Below are 25368 nucleotides of genomic sequence, written 5' to 3' on the forward strand. Positions count from 1 at the left end.
AAGCATTGCAGGGATATTTTGAGATTTAGCTATACTAATTAAGTTAATTGCTCTGCGGATATTATCACAAACTTGTCTGCCTGGAATAAAACCCGATTGGTCTTTGTGGATTATAGTATGGAGGAATTTATTCAACCTAGATGCCAATATCTTCGCTAACAATTTAACATCTATATTTAAAACCGAAATTGGCCAATAGTTCCTAAAATCAGTAGTATCTTTACCGGGTTTAGGGATAATTGCAATTTGAGCTGAAAGGGATTCGGGGTTGCACTTAGAGTTCCCTTGCATAATATCGTTGAACAATACATGAAGTTGGGGGATTAATTTAGGGGCCAACATCTTATAATATTTGCTTGTGAGGCCATGGGACCAGGAGACTTATTTAATATGAGGTGTTCAATTGCTATTTTAATCTTGTCTGTATCGATTGGGTTGGACAGAAATGTTATTTGCTGAGATGTGAGATGTTACTATTCCATAAATATCCCAACACTAATATCGAGGTTCAAATAGATATATAATTTTCACTTGCTCAATCCTTTATAAAGCTTAATAGCGGTTGTTAGCCGCTCACCGTTGGTAGTAATTGGCTCGGGTGCACCTGCCCCGAACCCTGCTCTTGTTACACAATCCTCCACACGTTATCCCCAAACGCTTGTTTTCACACATAGGTAAATACAAGGATCGGCTTACCCTCTCCACAGGGTGACCCGGGTGCTGCCGCCCCGAGTCTGTCACTAAGGGAGATGTTTTCACAATACACATCAAAGACGTTGCAGCGCACTCCAGAGTCAAAAGATTGCGCAGGTTTGTATTCAGTTAAAAGATCAGCCTTTATTAATTACATCAGTTTAAAACGAAATGTTAGCTCATGGTCTGACGCGTTTCGTAACTATGTACTTCATCAGAGACCTGAGCATGCTCAGTTCCATACCGCAACTTATACCCACATGGGGGAACTCCCCTTCTCCTCGCAGAGGTGAGTTAATTTGCATAATACACTAATTAGCACGACATGCAAAAAAAAATATAAAAACATTCACATTCATAAAATAACTGCATCGTTCATCTAACATTTACAAAACTGCTAAATAGTTCCAATTAATTCAATAAACTGTTACATACGTTTATATGTTTCACATTATGTCGTTACAATTTAAATAGAATATTAACCATGTAAATATGTGTTGCTCTTTAAGATCCCACTTTCAGTTATATTTCGTGGATATAAGGGTTTTGCTTAATCATTAAAAGATTCAATTGGTTCATAAGGCGATCCATTTATATTTTATTCTGATTTTTTAAAAATTCAATGCAATCTCTATTTCATTCCACAGAGCTATTACATAGAGTTCAATCAGCTGTCTCGTGTGTAATTTGTGAATCTATTTCACCTCTGTTCGCAACAACTTCGCGAGAATGAGGGAGCATATAAATTCTATAAAATCAGTAAGTGAGACTACAGTGGTGGCAATGCATTTTAAGGAGTGTAATAACAGCAATATAGGGATGCTGAAAGTACAGGGGATAGAGCATGTAACTATAGGACCGAGGGGTGGCAACCTGCAGGCGAAGTTGTTGTGAACAGAGGTGAAATGGATTTACAAATTACACACGAGACAGCCTCAGGGATTGAACTCTATTTGACATTAGTTGTTATATTTAATAGCTCTGTGGAATGAAATAGAGATTGCATTGAATTTTTAAAAAATCAGAATAAATTATAAATGGATCGCCTTATGAACCAATAGAATCTTTTTAATGATTAAGCAAAAAGCTTATATCCACGATATGTAACTGAAAGTGGGATCTTAAAGAGCAACACATATTTACATGGTTCAGATACTATTTAAATTGTAACAACATAGTGAGAACCATATAAACGTATGTAACAGTTTATTGAATTAATTGGAACTATTTAGCAGTTTTGGAAATGTTAGATGAACGAAAGTTATTTTATGAATGTGAATGCTTTTATATTGGTTTTTTGCATGTGGTTCTAATTAGTGTATTATGTAAATTAGGGATGCACCGAATCCACTATTTTGGGTTCGGCCGAACCCCCAATCCTTTGCAAGGGTCCGGCCGAATACTGAACCGAATCCTAATTTTTTACTTCCTTGTTTTGTGACAGTCACATGATTTCCCTCAGCACTCCTAATTTGCATATGCAAATTAGGATTCGGGTTCGGTTCGCCGGGCAGAAGGATTCGGCCAAATCCGAATCCTGTTGAAAAAGGCAGAATCCTGGCCGAATCCCGAACCGAATCCTGGATTCGGTGCATCCCTAATGTGAATTAACTCTCTCCTCTGCGAGGAGAAGGGGAGTTCCCCCATGTGGGTATAAGTTGTGGTATGGAACTGAGCATGCCCAGGTCTCTGATGAAGTACATAGTTACGAAACGCGTCAGACCATGAGCTAACATTTCATTTTAAACTGATGTAATTAATAAAGGCTGATCTTTTAACTGAATACGAACCTGCGCGATCTTTTGACTCTGGATTGCGCTGCAACGTCTTGGATTTGAGATGTGGCAAGTTGAGAGGGCTTAGCAACTTATCCAGGGCCTGTTGGGGAGGATATGGCTGTTGCTGATATAAGGATTGGTAAAATTGGGCGAACTCCTGTTCTATCTTGGTCGGGTTTGCCGCGAGGGAACCCAATTTTGTTCGAATTTGTGTGAATGAAGGGCGTAGATATTTATTATTTAAGTGCCTTGCTAGCATAGTGTCAACCTTTTTAGATTTCTGGAAATATTTCTGTTTGATCCATTGTAGTTTCTGGATCTCTTTTTCCGTTAGTTGTAAATTTATCTCCGTTCTAAGTGACTCAATTTCAAAATTATTTTTTAATATGTAACTAGTAACAAAATGAAGCAGGAAGGGATGGGACCCTTAATTTTGAGGGGGGGGGGGTGAGTTAGTTGATTAGAACATGATGATGCCCCTTTCAAGAGTAATTTGACAAACTGGAAAATGAGGTTCAGTGTTGATAAAAGCTAGGTTATGCACTTTGGCAGAAATCAAGTTATACACTAAATGACAGTATGTTGGAGGTTTCTTTAACTGAGAAGGATCTAGGGTCTTTTTAGATAACAAGTTCATTCTGTGGCTACTCAAGCGATGAAAACATAATTTTGCCTCTTTATGGGTCCCTGATAAGGCCTCATCTGGAGTATGCAGTGCAATTTTGGGCTCCAGTCCTTAAGAGGGATATAAATGAGCTGGAGAGAGTGCAGAGACATGCAACTAAACAGAATATAGAGGGTAGACTGTCAAGGTTGGCGTTGTTTTCCCTGGAAAATAGTTAACAGAAAAAGTACAGTTCAAGAGATATTCACCTCAGAAGTTTACCTGTACTAATCCTTCAGTTCCACACAGACCCTGTGCAGGGAGGGGGTCACTGACCCCCAAAAACACTACAGTGTTCATTTCCTCTTCCTTATATGACATCAAACATTGTACTGGCAGCTAACTTAACTCCTATTGGCTATGTCTGCTGTCAATCTGCCACTGCTTCCTGTGCTGGGGAATTTGAGCAGCATTCAGGTACTGAAGAGAAACTGTTACAAGTTTGTGACAGGGAGGGGGAGTGTGGGCTGTGTGCTGCAGAGACTTCACCTGTGCAGATGGGGGGATCGAGGTGCTTGGGACCTGGAGTTTTACGGATAATGGATCTTTCCATAATTTGGATCTTTATACCTTAAGTCTACTAGAAAATCATGTAAACATTAAATAAATCCAATAGGCTGGCTTTGCTTCCAATAAGGATTAATTTTATCTTAGTTGGGATCGGGCTACTGTTTTATTATTATAGAGAAAAAAGGAAATGATTTTTAAAAAATGTAATAATGGGATTATAATGGATACTATGGGAGATGGCACTTGTACTTTCCAGAAATATATTATTTGGGGGGGGGGGGGGGGGGTCAATGTATTATTTAGTGTAATTATTTACCCCATAAAAAAAAAATCATTATTTAGCAACTGACGTGACTTCCGGGACTATTTGTATGAGCTTGAGGCTTTCCAAATTAGTTGAATTTTTGTGCATAAAGTAAAATATTTTTCTGGTATAAATCCCTATATCATGAAAAATATAACTTTTTTTTTCATTTTTTTTTGTTGGTATTTAGAGCTCTAAATCTTGTTGCAGAAGTGGAACACTTAAACACTCAGCTTCTCCTGAAAAAAAGGTGTAGTTTTCCTCTGTAAATTACAGCCCCCTGGGAGAGAGCACAAAATGTTCAAAAAACCTACAGTACCTGCCCTTATCACACTGCCTATCACTTACGGCTGCCACCTCACCCCTTTAAAACCAAACACATATGAAATCCACATGAAATACAAGGCTGCACATAAATCAGTTCAGTTTGCAGCATGTATCTAAATGAATTGTTAATTAGCCATGGAGGCTGTGGATTACATATTTGTTTGGTTTTAAAGGGGTGAGATGGCAACCCTACTGTCACTGCTAGATGTGTAAGTTACATAAGTTTCTAAGCAAGTCAGTGCTGGTTTCGTTACAATTTTGTACATAACTGACATTATGCTTAAAGGAAAACTATACCCCTCGGACAATGTAGGTCTCTATAAAAAGATATTGCATACAACAGCTCATATGTAAAACCCTGCTTCATGTAAATAAACCATTTTCATAATAATATACTTTTCTAGTAGTATGTGCCGTTGGGTAATTATAAATAGAAAATTGCCATTTTAAAAAACAAGGACAGCCCCCTGGGATCGTACGATTCACTGTGCACACAAACAAACTATACTTGTTAGGTCACATGAGCCAATTACCGGACAGAGTTGGGTCTTCTGCTTCCACACTTCTTCCTGTTACAGTTAGAGCTGTAGTATTTCTGGTCAGGTGATCTCTGAGGCAGCACACAGACCATCACAAAATGGTGGTTCAAAGAAACAGATGTAAAAGGGAAATATTTACTTAAATATATATTCCAGTTTAGTAAGATTCTTTAATATGTCACTTAATATGATGTAAATTATCTGTTGCTTAAGTGTTTATTTTGGGGGGTATAGTTTTCCTTTAATGCCAAAGGTATTAAAAGATAAAAATATAGAAAAGCCGGTGTTTATTCCCAGAAAAGGTTGCACCCCTTTGGCACTCCATTCAGTTATAGCCTAGGCAGAAAGAGAGTGCAAGAATTGGGAAAACAAGGTTGCTTCTTCCTTTTCTGCAGTATTTGTCTGCATGGCTGTGTGATTGTGTGCAAGGCAGGTTTGTTTATGTTTGCGTCTGTTAACATCTGCCATTACAATTGAGTAATCAACCAATGACCATTCAAATTATGTGACTGGTTACAGTTCACAAGCAACCAATGAATTACTAGGAGGAGGCAGTATCGCCATCCAATAGGAAACAAGTAAGGGCAAAGCCTGGGCATGATGATGTAATCATATAGGAAGTTCTTGGTGTGTCAGGTTCAAAATAGGCCACTTTCATCACTTCAGAAAACTGGTCAGAGAGACAGGAGAAGGACTGAGTTAATAGGTATAAAAATTAGCTTTTACAATGGCATTTTTACTTTTTGTTATGGAAAATGTTTTTTCTAACACATTGAGAGCATTGTTAGTGGTTTCATAAGATTTGTACATTGAAGGTGAACGACCCCTTTAAGAGTTTGATTGCGCAGGACACTCTTATTAGTTGCATTTTTGTATGTAATAAGTATTTCATTTATTGTATAGTGCTGTGGAAAATGTTGGTACTTTATAAATACAGTACACTATAACACTCTGATCTCTTTTATTATGAGAATCAATGTGCTATGAGATCATCTTATTGTTCCATTTGCATCATAACAAGCACAAGGTCTCACAGCTCAGAGCTATTATCTGTGTAGCTTTATTTTGTTTGCAAGTGGGAAATATTTGCTTTTTTGTAGCTGCCACCCAGTGTATACAAAATAGTGCAGTGTAATTTAGAGCAATCTCAAGCTTAAACATTTGTACAGGTATGGGATCCGTTATCCAGAAAGCTCCGAATTACAGAAAGGCCATCTCCCATAGACTTCAGTATAATTAAATAATCCAAATTTTTTAAAATGATTTCCCTTTTCTCTCTAATAATGAACCAAGCACCTTGCACTTGATCCAAACCAAGATATAATTAACCCTTATTGGGACCAGTATATTGGGTTTATTTATATTTTCACTTAATCAGCATATCTTGCAAATAATAGAGCAAAACAATGTATCCACTTGTTTATAATATTTAATATTTTCAGATAAATGCTTTGTATTGTTACAGATATGTTGGAAAGGATGATGATTTTGTGTATATTTCACCAGTAGTTGACTGGAAAACTGTTAACTCCAGGGAAAATATATCTTGCTGCATCATGTAAGGTAGTGTTATTTTGCCATCTTGGGAAAAGCTGGATAAATGACTCCTTGGAGTTAATAGAGGAGAGCAGGCTGGGCCCTCCATTCCATACTCCATTTAGGGTTTTTTAGCTGCTCAGCCATAGTAGCTACCTGATTAGGCTGCAGTTGAGCTGCATTTAAAAAGAGGCATGTGATTACATGGATTCCTCATTGTGCGAGAGGAGGGTGTGGGGCTCCATGGAGACGTCTTGGTGTTAGAGGAGGGGGTGAGCGTAAGATCTGTTGTGCACTTCACCTGCTTAAGGTATTGAGACCAACCTGGTTTGGGTCTTAGAGAAAGCTGGTGAGATTTCTGCAAAATAAGCAAAATTTTGTTTTGTTGGTGAACAAAAGCTATTTTCCATTGTCACTGTTCAGCCGCTGCAAAAGCTTTTTTGAGTTGAAAAGTAAATGGATTGTTTTTCCTTTACTATGAAGTGGCCTGCATTCATGATGCAAATCACGGTGTAATCCTCCAAACTTCACAGTATATAAAGTAACAGTTTAGAGCTGAATTATTGCATTTCCTGTAGTTTACTTGCAACGGCTGCAGTAGCTGAACTGTGTATTATTAAATGATTACTTTAGCTTGGATCTTGTTTTTGTGGATGGGGTAGTGTTCTGGATAGGCTTCTGTTTCCTCTTTTTTTTTTTTTTCCCCCGGCTCTCTCCAACTTTGTATCCCTATCTTGTCAAAGGATTCTGCATTTCATCTGTGTTTAACTTTAAATAGCACACTCCACCCATTCTATAACTACACACCTAGATATAAATACAATTAACCCCTGTTACATTCTTATTTTCTACTATACGCATAACAGGATTTAAGTGCCCATTCACAGAGACTATCAGAAATACCTCCGTTTCGCAACCACCAGTTTCAAGCCTTGCTCTTCTTCCTAGCTATGGCACCCAGGGTATTTAAAAAAAAAAACTCATGGCGGCCCTAGTGGCTCACATCCACCAACAAGACATAATGATCCAACCCTACCTGGACGATCTACTCCTATAAGGCCCTACCCACAATCTGGCCGTAACCAACACCAGGACATGCCTACAGATCCTGCTGTCCCATGGCTGGAAAATCCACCATGCAAAGAGCACTCTGACTCCCTCACAGTCTATCGTTTTCTTGGGGGGGTCAGACTCAGTTCTATCCACCACAAGGTGTTCCTGCCAACAGAAAAGCAATCAAAGCTTGCTCACAACGCTGCAAAGGCTGCCACATAGACACACATCACAACCAGATTTTGCATCACCTTTTTGGTCTCATGACCACCTCCATAGGAGGTGGTTCCCTTCGCACAATTTCATATGCACCCCCTGCAGTGGGAATTCCTTCACAAATGGTTCATGGTCCACCACAACCTTTCAGCCTACATCACAAGGCCGGCCAATAAAGATTTAGACAGACACCACCACCACGGTGGCCTATATAAATCACCAAGGAGCAGTATGGAGAGAAGTTTCCCGCCTGCTACGACTGTCACCTAACAGCGATTTACATCCCAGGTCAGCTATACTGGGTTGCGGATTTTTTCAGTCGTCACTTCCTCGACCTGGGAGAATGGGCTCTCAACAAATTGATGTTTCAGATGATCGACCATCGCTGGGGGCTTCCCCAGATAGACCTCATGGCATACTGCTTGAACCATCAAGTAGCACACTACTGCACCAGGTACCAAGATCCTCAAGCCTTGGCATTGGACTCAATGACATCTCCATGATATTTCAGCCTGGTTTCCATCTTTCCTCCAATACCCATCTTTCATCCTGTGCTCTGCAGGCTCTTACTGTTCCACACAACAACCATCATTATTGCACCTTACTGGCCCAGGAGGGCATGGTTTTCTTACCTCCAACACCTAGCCATCACCTTGCCATGGAGGCTACCACTTAAACCGGATCTGCTCCTACAGGGACAATCTTGTCACCAAATTTGGAGAAGTTAGCTCTCACTGCGTGGCTCTCCATCTGACGGAAAAAAGGATTCTCATCCAAGGTAACGGCCACTTTGCTACGAGCATGAAAAGGGTTCACGACAAACTCCTACCGTCGGATATGGAAAACTTATCTTGCTTGGTACAGCTATCCATGCCAAGATCAACCATACTCCACATTCCAACTCTGCTGGAATTTCTGCAAAGCGGTCTAGACAAAGGCTTGGACCTTAGCTACCTTAAGGTCCAGATGTCAGCTCTTTCTGTGCTCTTCCAACAACAATTGGCCCTTCACCAGGACTTCAGATCCTTTCTCCAGGCAGCGGGGCACATAAAACCTCCATACAGACACCTGGTTCCCCATGGGACCTGAATTTGCTTTTACGGGCTCTTCAAACAACACCATTTCAGTCATTGACTTTTATTAATCTCAAATTACTTACCTGGAAGGTAGTGTTCCTAGTAGTCATCTGCCATCAGCTATATGGGTATCTGAGTTGGGGGCCCTAAGCTACAAGCCCCCCTTTTGTGTGTTCCACAAAGACAAAGCGGTGATGCACAGCCTTTCTGCCTAAGGTAGTCTCCGCTTTTCACGTTAACCAAGAGATTAGCCTCCCATCCCTTTTTCCTCAGCTAACCTCCACAAGGGGATCAACAGCTGCATAGCCTAAATGTCATTTGAGTCCTCAAATTCTACATTCATAGACAGAATACTCCAGAAGGTCAGATTCTCTTTTCGTGCTTTATGGGCCTTCCTGTAAGGGAGCACAAGCATCTAAAGCATCCATCGGCAGATGGATTAAGAGTTCTGATTTACCAGAACAAGGGACAACCAGCCCCCTTCAAAACTTCGTCCCTCAGCACTTCATGGGCCCAACTAAACCAGGCCTCAGCAGAGAAGATCTGCAAAGCAGCAACATGGAACTCTTTGCATACGTTCACAAAGTTTTATAAGTTTAATGTTCATCTTCTTCAGCTGCGACATTTGGCCGCAAAGTACTAAAAACAGTAGGTGAACACCCATACATCCTCATATGCCCATGTTAGGGCTAAATTATATTCTTTCTCAACTGTTGTACTTTTTCTGCTGTGCTCTGTTCCTTCCTATTACTAATCCCACCTGTTTTCATGGTTTTGGAACAAACTCTTCGGTACCTGCGCTGCCTAGGGACGTACTGAGAAAAGGAGATTTATTCAACTCAATGGTAAATCCTTTTCTTATAACTTCTGTGTAAGCTGTGCTAATTGGAACTGTTGAGGGTGGGGTTAATGAGGGGGAGCCTGGGAGGAGGGTATATGTTTTTACTTTATTGCCATCCTGCCTTATAAAGGGAAGAGTGTATTAACCCATCGTTACCTGTGCTGCCATGACGGACTTACGAGAAAAGGATTTACCGGTGAGTAGAACAAATCTTCTCCAGAGCCGCATACACATACATAGCAGCAGTGCGCGAGAGGCAAAGGCTGTAACAGCAATCGATTATGCTGTCCCATCAATAGTCTCACATCTCTTTCTCAGTGTCGGGTTGCGATGGGGATGGAGTCTGGCACAGAGATTTGGATCATGGTTTCTGAACAGGCGCAGCTGCAGGTTGCCTTCCAGTAAATTCTCATTTCTCATTTCCTTTCGCAGTACTATGGCATATTTGTTTTTCTAGTACAGCTAATTGCATTCACAAAAAAAAACCCCCTCCGCCTAAAAAGATTTGGCAACACAGACACTGGTCATCACTACAAAAACCTACTCCCATCCTTGAGCATCATGTTAGTCAAGATTAAAGGGTTTCTGTCATGATTTTTATGATGTCTTTTTTATTTCTAAATTACACTGTTTACACTGCAAATAATTCACTCTACAATATAAAATGTAATTCCTGAACCAGCAAATGTGTTTTTCTTCAAGTTGTAATATTGGTGTGTAGACAGCCATCTCAGGTCATTTTGCCTGGTCATGTACTTTCAGAATGAGCCAACACTTTAGGATGGAACTGCTTTCTGGCGAGCTGTTGTTTTTCCTACTCAATGTAACTATATGTGACGCAGTGGGACTTGGCTTTTACTATTGAGTGCTGTTCTTAAATCTACCAGGCAGCTGTTATCTTGTGTTAGGGAGCTTCTATCTCGTTACCTTCCCATTGTTCTGTTGTTAGTCTGCTGGGGGGGGGATTATTTCACTCCAATTTGCAGGACAGCTGTAAAGAGTGACTGCAGTTTATCAGAGCACAAGTCACATGACTTGGGGCAGCTGGGAAAGGAAACTGACAATATGTCTACCCCCACATCAGATTTTAAAATTAAATATAAAAAAAATCTGTTTGCTCTTTTGAAAAATTGATTTTAAACCCAATACTAAAGAATTAAATAACTTGATCCTTTGTTTCATTGCTGCTACGAATAAAACTCTTCTTCTATATTGGCTCGGGAGCTCCCCCCTCCATGAAAGATGTTTTATCACAGATAAATCAATTATGTTGGCAAGAAGCCTTATGGACAAAAATAAATAACCCTCATTTAAGCGCAGATTTTTAGATAACTTTTCTTCAAACAAATTGATCCTTGTCACAAAATCTTAGGGATATTACAAACAGGGATGGGCGAATTTGACCCGTTTCGCTTCGCCAAAAATTCGCCGCCGGCGAAATGTCGCAGACGCCCATTAAAGTCTATGGGCGTCAAAAACATTTTGTCGCGCGGCGAAACTGTTTTGACGCGCGTCTTTTTTTTTTTTGTCGCACGCTGCCATACGAGTCTTTGGGCGTCATTTTTTCGGCGAAACGAGGCGAAAAAATTCGCCCATCCCTAATTGCAAATCTAATAGTTTTACATGTAAAGTTTCTGAATTAGTTCAAGGATATTTTTGATATTCAATACTGCTGTATTAGTTAATAGTTATCTTCTGTAAAACCGCTGAGTGAGGTTTTGGTTTATTTTGTTTTTTATTATTTCTTTCCCTTTCATTTTATATGCTATGTTATCTATTTTACTTTAGAATCTCTGACTTTAAGTATATGCACTTATTTGTTCAATTCCTTGAAATGTCATGCAGCAATGTATATTCTTCTTCTATGTTTATCTTGACATACTTAATATGTAAATCATAATCTGTTTATGAAAAGCCAATAAAAATGTTGGAAAACGAAAAATGGATTTCAGTGCAAAAGTCTGCTGGAGCAGAAATATTTACTGATGCGTTTTGAAATAAACATTTTTTCCCATGACTGTATCCATTTAAATAGCATTATCATCGTGATATCATGCCGTGATGACATTGCATTGTACTTAAATAGCACATATACAAATTACAATTTGATCTTTATTAGAATTATGCCTTTTTAGTGGTTGATCATTTCTGTAGTACATTGTTCTTCCAAGGAATGACATGAGCATTAAGAACCAAAGACAGAGGCAAAATGCAAAGTGTGATATGTAGTGTAGAAAGGAGCATTCTTCTCCTTTGCTGTATGATTCTCACAATTGGTGATGTATGTTTCGAGTAAATAGATTAGACTATCTAGTTTGAATTTCATCTGTTATTTAAATAATAACAAGGTAAGTATAACATAAAATATTTCAAAATGTGGTCATGAATGTTATTCAGGTGCAGTCCCCATACCCAGCTTTTTGTCCCAGTGGAAAAGCTGCACAAGATCATTGCGTTTTTCCATGTGGGCTGCTTTGATTTTTTTGCCCAGCCCTGATCTTTGCTATCTGTGACCCTACTTTTGGGCTCGCTGTATAGAGAAGACCCAGGCCCCCTATTGGCCACAGGGTCTACTTCTTCTATAGTTCTGCCACTGTCTACAAGCATGTCATTTTGTCCATAGTTTCCTAAAGCTGATATGCTTTCCTTAGAGTTTCATGTTAAAATTTATACCTCTGAACTGCCCTGTTTTCTGTGGGGCAGTCCCGATTTTGACAGCCCAACCCGCAGTCAAAGTTTCTTACTGAAATGTCCTGGGTTTCTCCTCCAGAAAAAGATACAACGTTTCTGAAATGTAATTAAAGTAAGAGGCTTTTGGCAGAGTGCCCAGAACACAGAGCAGCTGCACTTTGATACACTTGTAACAATTTAAGATAAGCAAAGATACAATTGTATACTTTTAAGATAAAAAGGTCTCTTAGGACAACTGTGAATTAAATGGCTTTCAGCTTCATTAGCAAAACTGTTATAACAAATTAAAACTCCCGGAAATGTGTCACTTTTATAACCTGCCAAATTTTTGTAAAATGGCCATGGCAATTAGGGGGTGTGGCCATAAAATGGATGAGATCACATTTTTCTGCACTTCAAGCTGATGATGTTTTTGTCCCTCTTTACATTTTTCAAATGTTGGGAGGTATAAAAATGCACCTGAGCAATTCTATGTAGTGAATCTTCTTGTAGGCAAGGTGAACTGTAACTTTTTGAAAAAATGCCCAAATAATTGGTCTGCTCTCAGTCACTAATTTATATTCTATTTGCCATGGTAAGCAAAGAATTGAGAGGCTAGATTGTTTTATTATTTTTCATTAACCTTAAAAAATATGAAATCAATGCTGAGACTACACCATTCTGAAAGCTCCTGGTTTAATACAATTTGCTTTGCTAAACCTGGCAGTTAGTAGTAATGGTGTTTCATTTGCATGACTGCAGATTTGTATTGCTACAAAACAGTTGTGCCCTCTTCTCCATCCATATTTATGTTTGGAGTTAAAACATTGGTTTAAGCATTTACCTGATGTATGATAGGGTAAGGATTCTTCTGTTAATATTCCAAGTTAAATTAGAAATTTCTAATGCTGTAAAATACACATTACATTGTTTTCAAAACACTGTTATTCTGTTTTTCAGAAACATGCCAAAGGACAGGATTTGCTTGACCAGATTGTATACCATTTGGACCTAGTGGAAACTGACTATTTTGGCCTACAGTATATGGATGCTGCTCAAGTTTCGGTATGTGTCCTCTTCCTTTAATTTCACTATAGTAATCTTTTAGCCTTGTATTCTAATGGTAATAATATTTGGAATATCTAGGGTAAGGTTGTGTGAAGAATATTTACTCTTACCATAAATAGACTAAAAAGCCAAGAAGATTTAATGTATTTTATGCAAAGTATACAACATAATAATACTAATGGAAGGTGAAATGCAGCCCCAAACAAACAATAAAATTATGCATCTGTATTTGTTTTTCCGTATTGAATGTGGCAATTTAAAAAAATATTTAATATTCAACAATAGCAAAATGTATAGTTTATTGAATATGTTTAGTTATTTACATTAGTCTTTTTAAAGAAAAAAGGTTGATAAATAGTAATTTTGGAAAACGTGTAGCCAATTGTTTAACACCATAAGTGAATATACTGTATATTCAACAGATAACAGAAGATAAAAAATGCACTCTGCTAAGTAACCATTTTTTATTTAACTGTTTTCTCAAAACTATTTCCACCAAATCTGCATGGTCTCTATCCCCCCCCCCCATTTATCACTACATTTTTCAGAAAATTTCTTGTGTGGGAAAAAACTCAATGAAATAGTGAAATATCTGTAGCAAATGGATTTGTTACTGAAACATCTGACTTTTTCACATTTGATACCCGAAACCTCTTTTTGGATTTTACGTCTGAAACCATGAAGTTTTAGGATTATTGAACAAAACCCAGCGCAGATCAGGATATCAACTGGACATCTGCCATTTACTTCTACATGAACTCAGCATGTTTTTCCCCTTTAAAAGTCCATCCCAAGGCAACACAGCCCTTTAGCAGTAAAGATCTATGTGCCTCCAAAGATGCTTCAGTAGCTCCCCAACTTTTTTTACTGCTTATCCACTGCACATGCTCTGTGCTGTCTGTTATCTGAGCTTAGGGACAAAAGCACAAGGCCCTAAAATATAATATATGTCACAATAAATGGCTGATAAAGATCATTGTACATGTTCGCTCAAAAATCAGTGTTGTGTTTACAGTGGAAGTTGTGCATGACCCAATGGTTATGTTTAAACAACTCATTTATTGGAGCTCCAACATAGTGAACTTTGTACATGCATTTCAAGAAGGAAGTATATCAAACCATAGAGAGCAAAAGAGAAAATGAAGCTAGAATAACACATTTGTTAGCAGAGAGAATACATGTCAAAGAACATTTTGACAAGCAGCTCGCTCTAGTGGTACATAACACTCCTCCCCCGAAGCTAACTTAATCATCTAGCCACCTTTGAGGTACCCTGTTGCACTATGACCATTTTCAACCAGAAGTCTGACCACAAAGGGGGCATTCTGGGAGGAGTTATCACAGTTCTCTATAGGTCACTCTCTGGTGATTAGTTCCTTGGCTGCATGGGGAGGCCACTTCATCTGAAAGTGAGCTGCTGGGAACCACAGTGGAGCAATACATGCTGTCCATTAAGGCTTTTTTGTAATTTCCCAAGGAAACACTGGTGCTGCAGGGAGGCTGTGACGAGAGTTCTGGCCAGTGTCACACAAATGCACATATGTCTGTGTCAATTTTGGGCAACTAGACATAACTCCTTGCAAGAGTTTTTATGCGCCCAATTACTGGATGGGCTGCATGTAGCATGTCAAGAATAGTTTTGCATCCTGGAGTAGTAAGCAACTGGTGCCTCTTTACCATTTGGGAGAATGTGACTAAGAACAGCACCAACACCATAAGAAGATGTATGTGTAGTAAGAATTAATGGCCGATCTTCATCATAATGAAGAGAGTCAGATGTCAGCAACTGTTTAACTTTGCGGAAGGCCTCTGAATGTTTAGGAGTCCAGCTCCATGGAGCTCCTTTGTCAAGCAAGCGGTGAAGAGGCTCTGTCACTGTTGCCTTGTGAACAAGGAAGCTGTGGTAGAAATTGAGCAACCCGAAGATTGCTTGAAGCGCTTGTTTAGATTTTGGTTCAAGTGCACCATGAATAGCTTTCACTTAACTTTTCGTAGGGCGAATGCCTGAAGCATCTATACGGTACCCCAACATATTTACAGTGGTAGCTCCAATCTCATACTTTTCTTTCTTTAACCAAATGCCTGATGAATCAAAACGAGAGAGCACCTTTTCTAAAATCATCAAAATATGGTACTACTCCAGCCATGTTGGACAGCAAGGTTTCCATAAAGTGCTGAAATATACCTGGTGCGAGGGAAACTGGAGGCGATTAACCATGAATGCACCCAAATGGATGATAATAGTCTGGGCATCTGCAGAAGCTTCATACACCAACAACTGTTGATATGCCTGGGCAAGACCAAGTTAAAGGTCAAAAAACCTTGCCACCTGCTGGTGTGGATAAGTTTATTCACAGCATGCACATGATGTTGGTGGTGTTTAAGAGCTTTATTCACTGTGCATTTATAGTTTCCACAGATTCTCACATCACCATTAGGCTTAAAGGGGTTGTTCACCTTAAGTTAATTTTTTATTATGACATAGAGAGTGATATTCTGATACAATCTGCAATTGGTTTTCAAATTATATTATTTGAGTTTTTAAGGTTATTTAGCTTTTTATTCAGCAGCTCTCTGGTTTGCAATTTCAGCAATCTGGTTCCTATGGTCCAAATTACCCTAGCAACCATGCACTGAGTGGAAAAAGAGACTGAAATTTTAATAGCAAAAGGTTGCAATAGAAAGACAAGTATTAAAATGTAGCAATAACTATAAATGTGTATCCTTACAGTGCATTTGTTATTAGATGGGGCCAGTGACCCCCATTTGAAAGCTGGAAAGAGTCAGAAGAAGGCAAATAATTTAAACATTATACAAAATCAATTGAAAATTTGCTTATAATTAGCCATTCTATAACATATTAAGTTAACTTAAAGGTGAACCATCCCTTTAAGAACTGGCACAATTGGGCACAATTTTAAGTTCATCCTACATTTTTGGACATAAATCATATGGCACAGATCTGGCTTTCATGTATATTGGTGACATTTCAGGGTCTAATCTAAGTGACATGGGTGGACACTTGTAAGTGCCCAGTTTGTCTGAAAATAACTTGCTTAAATTCCTCAAGGACCTTCTTTAGAGATTCCCCAGTGATGGATACATTGGCTGCTGATTGCTAATGGCGAAAACCAGTTCTTCCCCAAAGGCTTTTTTTGTGTTTTGAATGTGTGGTACTGACACTGACATCACATCTTCCAAGAAGTTCAACAGACTGTCCATTATACTCACTCAGTGTGCACCCTGGGTTAGAGAGCATGACTGGTCCTGACTGGCAATCTGTGGGTTCTGGCAAATGCCAGAGGGGCTGCTGTATGGTTCCGTAGAAAGTTACCATATAGTGGGCTGGTAGAGGGCTGTTTGGGCGTCTGTGTACTTGGAAAGGCAGGGCCTATTTTGATTTCCAGCCAGGCCTGGAGCATGTGCATAACGCGTTTCTGATGTCTCACACGTGCATGTAATGAGCAAGTTGCGGCATTTGCTCATTATGTTAGTGCCCCAACATGGCCACTCGAATCGGGAGCACCCTCCCGGTGCAGGTGGCCTAGTGCTGGCAGGGATCATTTAAAAAAAAAAAAACCCCAACCAGAGTGTGGACTCTATTATAAAAATTGTCTGGTGCTGCTGAAACATAAAATGTTATCAATTTCACAAAATATTGTATTATTTAAAGAAATGTTAAGAAAATTAGACTATTATAACATTTTTCAACCTTCTTAGTAGAAAATTCTGAAATAAAATAAAATTGAGTGTTTTAAATATTGATCTTTTTGAATTTATCTTTTTGAAAAACTTATCTAAGGTACTGTATGCATGTTCTATTAGAATTTTTTTTTTTAAATATGAACATGCTCACCAGCACTTAAATTTAAGAGTGAAAGCATGTGGAGTGTAGTGTGTTCTTTCTCAGGGTGTAGTGCAGTGACTGAAATTCCATTCTCCCTTGCCAATTCCTTCAAATTCCCTAACCTATAATGACAAGTCCACCTTCCACGTTGCTTTGTTACTGTACATTTATCTACAGGCATAAATGTCTGCAGGGGCATTCTTCCCATGAGGCAAGATGAAAGATGAGAACATTGCCTCACTTGACCAGTATTTAAGCAGATATGTATCTCTTTTAGTAATCACAATAACAAGAATCAAGTATCCACAGTCCACTGCACATAGTGGAGCAAATTCACTAACCTCCGAAAATTCACCAGCGATGGCTTTGCTCACAGCGCAACACTTCACCAGGACAACGCACATTCCCAAAAATCTGAAGTTGCGTCCAGGGCGCCGAACGCTGGCGAAGTTGCACTAGCGTTAATACGCCAAGTGAATCGAAGTTGCGCTAGCGTTGCCTAATTTGCATACAGTGGGAAGTTACAGTTTAATGGACGTATATGTTGCAGCAAATACATTACACTACACAAGTCCGGGAAACTTTAATAAAATAAAATAAAGATGTTATATTGCCCTACAGATGAGTGTATAGTTTATGTGCCATATGTTAGGAAATGTAGCGGGGAAGCCGGTTACCACCAAAAAAAATTACGCTCTTTAACAGCCTATCACCCTGAAAAGGGAAAAGATGCTAGCTTTTTTTGGGACTTAGAAAAATTTTCAACTATTTTTTGAAGAACTCTTATCTACTCTATTGCACTGGTCTGAGGTGGTCTAACGTTCAGTAAAATCCGCATCTTAGCGAATTTACATAGTTGCGTACATTCGCCAGAGCGCAAATTAGCCAGGTGTTAGAGGAGAGAAGTACCGCTAGAGTTTATCTCCTTCGCTAGAGACGTTACACCAGTGACTGTTAGGGAATCGGCGAAGTACTGAAATGATGTCACGCTGGCGATTTTCGCCTGCATAGTCACTTCGTCCTAGTAACTTTGCCCCATAGTGTTCACCATGCCTGTGTTCTTGCAGTGTAGCGTTTGGAACCTGTGGACTATTAGACCTTAGGCGCATGGGAAAGCAACAGCCACAGATCAGGGAATAATACCAGGTGCTAGGCAGGCAAAAAAGCTAGGGCACCGACTTCTGAGGTAGTGATTGGCAGGCAGATCCTAGGATTAGCTCAGCAACACAAATCCCAGGAAATACAGGGTTTATACACGTCTCATTCATCATTGGGACTGCCTTGAGAAGAGACGGGAGTGCAGAGTGCCACCCAACTAACCCATGAGAAAAGTTATGTTGCTTGTTAATGCTTATTGTATTGTGGTGTTTCGTAACTGAGCTGTTAAGGCAAGGTTGGTTAACGAGCTTGGCATAAATCGTAGGCAGAACTTATGTTAACTAGGCAGCCATCTGGGTATCTGTTAACTGGAACTGACTGGTGCAATGAATTGTCGGCTTTTGCATTTCATGGCTGTTATTGGCTCTCTGCCAAAAGCCAATTAAGTTAGAAACTTTGTATATTTTTTCTGGCTGTTCAGTGCAGAGAAAGTTGTGACTTTTCAGTACAAAAGCAAGACTGCTGGTTGAGCTGTCAAAAACGGGATTGTCCACTGAAAACGGTTGGGAGGTATGCCATTGGTCTAGTCAGTTCCCAAATATTGTTTTTTAAAATAAGAGGTGGTGCAACACAGTGGAATATACAGTGTCGGACTGGCCCACCGGGATACCAGGAAAACTCCCGGTGGGCCCAGGTGTCAGTGGGCCCTTGTGCTGCTAAACAGTTGACCTATTTCATGGCCATTCCCTATTTCTATGAGAATAAAGAGGCTAAATAGGTTGAATAATAGGTTATAGAATGTATAACTAAAGAGACTAGGAGAATAGAGGTTGAGTGAGGAGAGGAAGAATAATAGTATTATGTGTGGGCGACTGGGGATATATGCCCTGTCCCAACTTTTGTGTTGCTGGCATCGCATTCGAAATGAGCCAAATTTCCCAGTTTCATATCAGATTTAAAGTTATCTTTTTACTATATACAATTAAATATAGGGTTTAAATGATTGGGCATTCTGTCTGCATTTTAATCAACTCAACTTTTCTGGAAATGAGGTTGTGATAAAAAATATAGCGGTTTGCCCTTGGAGGGACTTCTTAGTGCTTCCAATGCAAAAAGAAAATGGAAATATTCATTGTTGTCCTGTCAGAACAATTTAGGTGTTTCAAAGATTCTGAACTGTGCTGTATTTCTTTTGAAATATTTATAAACATTTCTTATCATTGTCCTTCATCAAATATATAAATTGCAGTAGCAGCATGTGGGTGAAGTGCCATAGTTCATACATAACTCAGAGTAAATTGATTTTTGTTCACCATATTGTTAAATACCTGTATATGTGCTGGCTTTTTAGAGGTAACTTGATTCTGCGTAATGGAGAAGTGTTACTTTGTTATAGAGAGCCTTATTTCTATAAATTTTTTCTCTTTTTTTCCAGCACTGGCTAGATCCCACTAAGCTTATAAAGAAACAAATAAAAAGTAAGTAAACATTGCAATTTATTAAGCATACCTGCTGTTGAACTAAGTTAAAAAAATATATAATCCTGTAACTCTTAAGATCTCACTTAATTTTCTCTGGCCCTTTCATATCAGTCTTTTAATTGGTGGGAGTAGCACCAGAGCAGTGTGCAATGTGGGAAACTGTAATCAAATCAAAAAACTATAAATATGGTTAAAACTGTATCTCTGCGTAAATTGATGAAATATTCTATTGTTTTCTGTTTTTTCATGCTATCATAGTCCGTGTCTGACATTGTAGGTATCTGTCTGACCTCCACAGGCCGATATTTGCGACATCTGCCACTAGGCTAAAATACAAAAGTAGATTAAAAAGCTGGATCAGTTAGGTGTGAACTTCTTTTTTGTGCTAATGTTCCATGCATCAATTTAAGGGGGTAAAAGCCTTCATAAAAATGACTATGCAGAAAAATATCCGTTGATTTTGGCAATACACTTCAAATTTTATAAGTTGATTGAGTAGCAGTGTACTCAAGGTTTGCATAATTAATATAGGTTGAAAAAAAGGAAACTTCGTAACGTTCATCCTTAACAGCATTCATGCAAGTATTCATATAATACATAATATCCATAAACATGAATATTCTGTAAAATATATCCTTATAAACGGTGCTTAGTAATGTCATTTTTGTCACATGACTCTCTGATACTGAATAAATAATCTGCCCCCTGTTGTAAAATATGAGACCTTTCTGCCTTGTGCTTTTATATGTAATTTCTCTGTAAAGAACAGGTATGGTACCTGTTATAAAGAATGCTCTGGACAATGGGTTTCCCTTAGGGAATCTTTCCATAATTTGGAACTTCATATAATATTTTTATATCTTACTGTATGGGGTACATTATCAGGGAACACTTTCAGGGAACTGCAGTCTGTGTATTGGGAAGGCTACAACATCTAAGTGCATCAGATACAGGTGCACAGTTTTAACAAAGTAGTCACCATCATGCATGTAATGAATAGTTCTCATCTTGGGTATGTTCAAGATGTGCTCAAATATTTTACACCTTTATGTTATATTAGATGTGCTACAAATACTTTGTATATATGTCAACTAAAAGCCTATTTTTCTTTGATAACTCAACGACCCTTCACAGGAGGCCATCCTTCTGGCCTCTAAAAGTACAGAAGAGCATCCTTTAGCGCAATGCATTATGCAGTGTAGCTGATCCAATCCCTGTGCATTTACGGAGACTTTTAGCACTTTTCCTGTTTAGGAGCAGAACAGGGTGAGATGGGCTGTACAATGGGAGAGGGCACAGACAGCCTGGTACAAGCCTCAAACTCAACTGGCAGACATCTTTAGCACAGGTACGAAATTTTATTTTGATTGGATGCCAAGCTTCAGATTGACATGTGCATTAAACCAATAACATTAGATGGTGGAGGTTGGGTTAACTATGAAAAACAACTCTGATACTGAGCAGGAGGATAGAGAAGGTTTGCTTCTAGAGGGTAAGGACATATTTAAAACAGTGTTTTAATATAGTAGAACATTTTAATGGCTTATATTTAGAAAATGATTTTATTCAGGAAAAGTAATTTTAATAGAATTTTAATAAAAAAAAGTAATGATAAGTTAGTCAATAAAATGAAGTCTCACTTTTTGGGTATTTATGTGAAATTTTTCAAATGCAAAATTTTACAAGATAAATAAGATAGAATGTTAATGATTTACAAAATCTGCCCTTTATTCTTTTTCCAGTAGAGATCATTGTTTGTATAACCTAATTAGGTATTTTTATAATATCACTAGTTTGTTTATACAGAGTCAATTATTTCATTGTTTTAAATATACAAAACAACCTGCATTGTTTTACTCAAAATCTGATGGGGCTATAAAAAAATATTTTTAACCTTGCATCAGTCATTACTGTTTTTTTGTAACTCGAATAGAATATAAGCGTATTTTTATCAGTGTTCTGCTATGACATGGAAATCTTTGGTCAGTTACTACAGTTTTTTGTTTTTTAAACATATTTGGCAGCCTGGCAATTTTTTCCATAAGGCTGCAGTGGAAGTTCACCGAAGTCTGCTTTGACTGCATAAAAGGAGATTAAGGCTGAAACAGGATCATTTTGCAACAAAGTATCTCGTAGAAAAGTAAAAAATTCTAAAATAATTTACAAGTTCAAATACAATAGAAACCCAAATTCACATTTTTGAGAACCAGAAAAAATTGTGTATCATCAGGAAAATATTTTATGCATTATATATTAGAACCTTGATTTTGCATTTATTAGGGCACCAGAAAAATGGTGTAAAATCAGGGATATGCCGTATATATTGGTTATATGGGAAAGCTTAAAATGAGGTGATGTAGAATTGAGGGCTCACTGTATATTTATGGGACCACAAAAAACAATGTAGAATGCAAGCAAGCTTTCCTGCTGGCAGGAAAATGCTCTGACTGATAAGCACGTAGTACCTAGGTGAGGCGCAGTAAAGGCTGCCTCGCTGCACTATCAGCGTTTTCCTCTAAGTGAGTCAAATGTGCCCTCAATCCCCTAGCAAATGAGCTAAGGGGGCTGCCACCTCAGTTCTGCAGTGCGCTTGTCGCAAGACCTGACTTTTACTTTACTTCTAGTGTCCCCAGCACCAGCCACTCACTTCCTGCAATCCTGGAACCCTCAATGATACCAAGGACCCCTGCACACAGAAACAGTTTTTGACCTTTCTTTACACATTTACACACACTGTACATTATTATTTTTCACACTTTTGCACATATTTACACACTCACATACACACATTTACACACTTATACTTTTTTATTTTATTTTTTTAGTTCTTCAGTTTATCATTATACCTCTTGTTGTTCCCCTAAAAACTGTTGATATCATAGTGTGACTATTGGATTAAGTATTCTGACTGCTAACTACACTGTTGGATCAGTTATTTTGTTATTTCATTGATTTGCCTTATTGTATTTGATTTTTGTTTGCATTGTTGTTCCTTAAGTTTTTTTTTAGTCATTTTGCAGTTGATTGTTTGGAGTAGAAACACATTTTTAGCAATTTTGTATTTGTGAAGAGTGTGTACTTTCCAAATATGTTTTTTGGGGTCTTGGTACTGTTAGGGGGTCTTGTGGCACATAATAGGCAGAGTCAGGGTTTTGTTCAAAGAAGGTGAATTGGCAGCTAAGAAAATTCATAGGCATTATTTTGATTTGGGGTCGGCACATGCCACCTGCTTTGGTGTATCTATGTATATTGGACATCAAACTGTTCAGTAGACCCTTGGCATTTATATTTAGAATGTAAGAAATTGGGTGTATGTAGCAAATTGCAATATTTTTAGATGATTTTCAAGAATGTCATAAAAACCTGTGCCTTTAGCAGAGCTTTGCACTATGGTAGTTAGGAATAGAAAGACATAATTATCCATTTTGGATTTGTCAGAATGTGTACTTTCCAAAAATATATGGTTAGCAGTGGGTCACCATCCTTTTTTTTTTTTTTTTTTTTTTGTTTTGCAATTTTTACCACACTTAAAACTGGCCGTGTGTTTATAAATTAGGGCAAATGAAAGCCATCAAATAAGTATCCACAATGTATATTTTGGGGTCTTTGATAAACCTATGTATGTTGGGTATCAAATTGTTCAGCTTTGGGGTGATTTTTGGAAATGCCACCAACATCACCAACTTTAGTTAAGCTTTGCATCTTGGTACTTTGAAGAAAAGAGACCTGTGTTCCCATTTTGGATTCAGGGGAATGTGTACATTCCAAAAATATATGGCTTTCTGGGGTTAGTGTACTTTTTTTGTAGTTTTAACCCTCATAAAATGCTATAGATATGTTGATTTTGCTGTACCTGATATGATGGATCTTTATCTTGGGTCCCCTATATGCCACATACTTAGTAAACTTATGCATATCAAACTGTTCAGCAGACTCCAAAACGTTTTGTTTAGGGTCTTTTATCCTGGTACCTAATGATATGTGCAAGATAAGATGCTGTAAAGTGGATGCTTTTTCAAAAATCTCACCAAAATCTCCAAATTTTGGAAAGCTTTGAGACTTTGTACTTTGGGATAGAAAGACATGCATGCCAAATTTGGATTTGAGAAAATGTGTACTTTCCAAAAATATGTTTTTCCTTTGCCCCTAAAAAAAATGCTGGAAATGTGTTGATTTTGTGGTTTCTGGCATTACAGAACTGATACATGGTGTCTTCATTTCGGGGCCCCCGTATGCTACATACTTGGGTAAACCTATGCATATTGGGCATCAAACTATTCAGTGGACCCCATTCATTCATATTTAGGGTATTTTATTTGGTTACCTACTGATATGTGGGAAATATGATGCTGTAGACTGCAAGCTTTGAGATCATTTATAAAACATTTCACAAAGTTTTATTAAAAAATATATTGCAGATTGCAATTTGGAGTACAAAGCTATATTTACCCATTTTGCATCAGTCTTGAATCTGTTCTTTCCAGTAATGTGTAGATTTCTACGGGAAACCTACTGTTAGTGGAATGTTTGGCCTTGAAATCAGACGTATGCAATTTTGTGGAGCGGTGCTTTGGAAATTTAGTAGTGTACTGCTTCGAATTTTTGATCCATACAAATGAAAAATCTCCATAAAACTATATATATATATATTTGTACTATAAATATATTTGGTGTGCTTACAATAAATCGTTTCTCTTATATTTGATTGTATTATGGCAAACATGATTTGTTTTAGTCACTTAGATATATCTTTTTAAAGAAGTGGAATTATACCAAAATTCTTGCATATTTTGGGTTTTCCTGAAAAAAACTTTATATTGTTTTCCTGGGTAAAAGAACCCCCCCTCCCAGGAAAGACCCCTAAAGTGACAGAGAGCAAAATGTTCAAAAATGGTCTGGCAAGAAAAGTAACAAATTAGCCCAATCAGTTGGCAGTGAAATGGTTAATCACAAAATATGAATATAGAGAGCCTAAGCAAAGATATAACCAGTAACAAATAGGAAATGATGCACAGAATTCAGAACTGGGGTTGGGTAGCAACCATGCATTGATATAAATAAGAGACTGGAATAAGAGAGGGAATCCATAGAAAGATAGGTCATAAAAAGTAGGAATAACTATACATCTGTAGCTTTACAGGGCATTTTTTTTTAGTTGGGGTCAGTGACCCCCATTCAAAAGCTGGAAAGTCAGAAAAAGGCAAATAGTTTAAAAACTATAAAACGGAAAAATGAAGGCCAATTCAAAGTTGCTTATAGCCATTATATAACATACTAAAAGTTAACTTAAAGGTGAACCACCCTTTAATTAAACCCAATATGATTGTTTTGGCTACTGTAAGAATTATTTATAAACAGTTTTAAGGGCTTTTTGGCTTGTTTTAGCCCATCTCACCCTAAGCAGGTTGTTTTCTCTGCTTCACTACTCTCCAATTCCTACCTCCTCAGAAGCCATTTTCCAATATCTTGCACTGATCAGATTTAACAAGATCGAAACAGGCTGTCTGCAAGTTTGGATATATGGCTCTGAACTATTAGGCTGTATCTGTGCTATAAAACCAGCGATTTGGGATGCATAGTTGTCCATAGGGACATAAGGGAGTGATTTGCACGTCTTCACCCATTATGCCTTATGCGAGAGTTAAAATCGAATTTTCCCAGGGCAGC

The 25368-nt window shown here is 38.2% G+C and overlaps 1 protein-coding gene across 2 annotated transcripts in view; it reads left to right on the forward strand.

Moving 5' to 3' along the window:
• Positions 1–25368, forward strand: part of epb41l4b.S (erythrocyte membrane protein band 4.1 like 4B S homeolog) — a 156423-nt gene that overhangs the window by 62886 nt on the left and 68169 nt on the right. For both annotated transcript variants that reach the window (XR_005962239.1, XM_018269392.2), the window contains exons 2-3: positions 13168–13272; positions 19656–19698. Coding sequence is in view for 1 of the 2 variants with exons in the window: in XM_018269392.2 (XP_018124881.1) it covers positions 13168–13272; positions 19656–19698 (148 nt within the window). In the remaining variant the exon portion in view is untranslated. The remainder of the gene's footprint in view (positions 1–13167; positions 13273–19655; positions 19699–25368) is intronic.

The sequence above is a fragment of the Xenopus laevis genome, chromosome 6S (assembly GCF_017654675.1).
Source record: "Xenopus laevis strain J_2021 chromosome 6S, Xenopus_laevis_v10.1, whole genome shotgun sequence".
NCBI lineage: Eukaryota > Metazoa > Chordata > Amphibia > Anura > Pipidae > Xenopus > Xenopus laevis.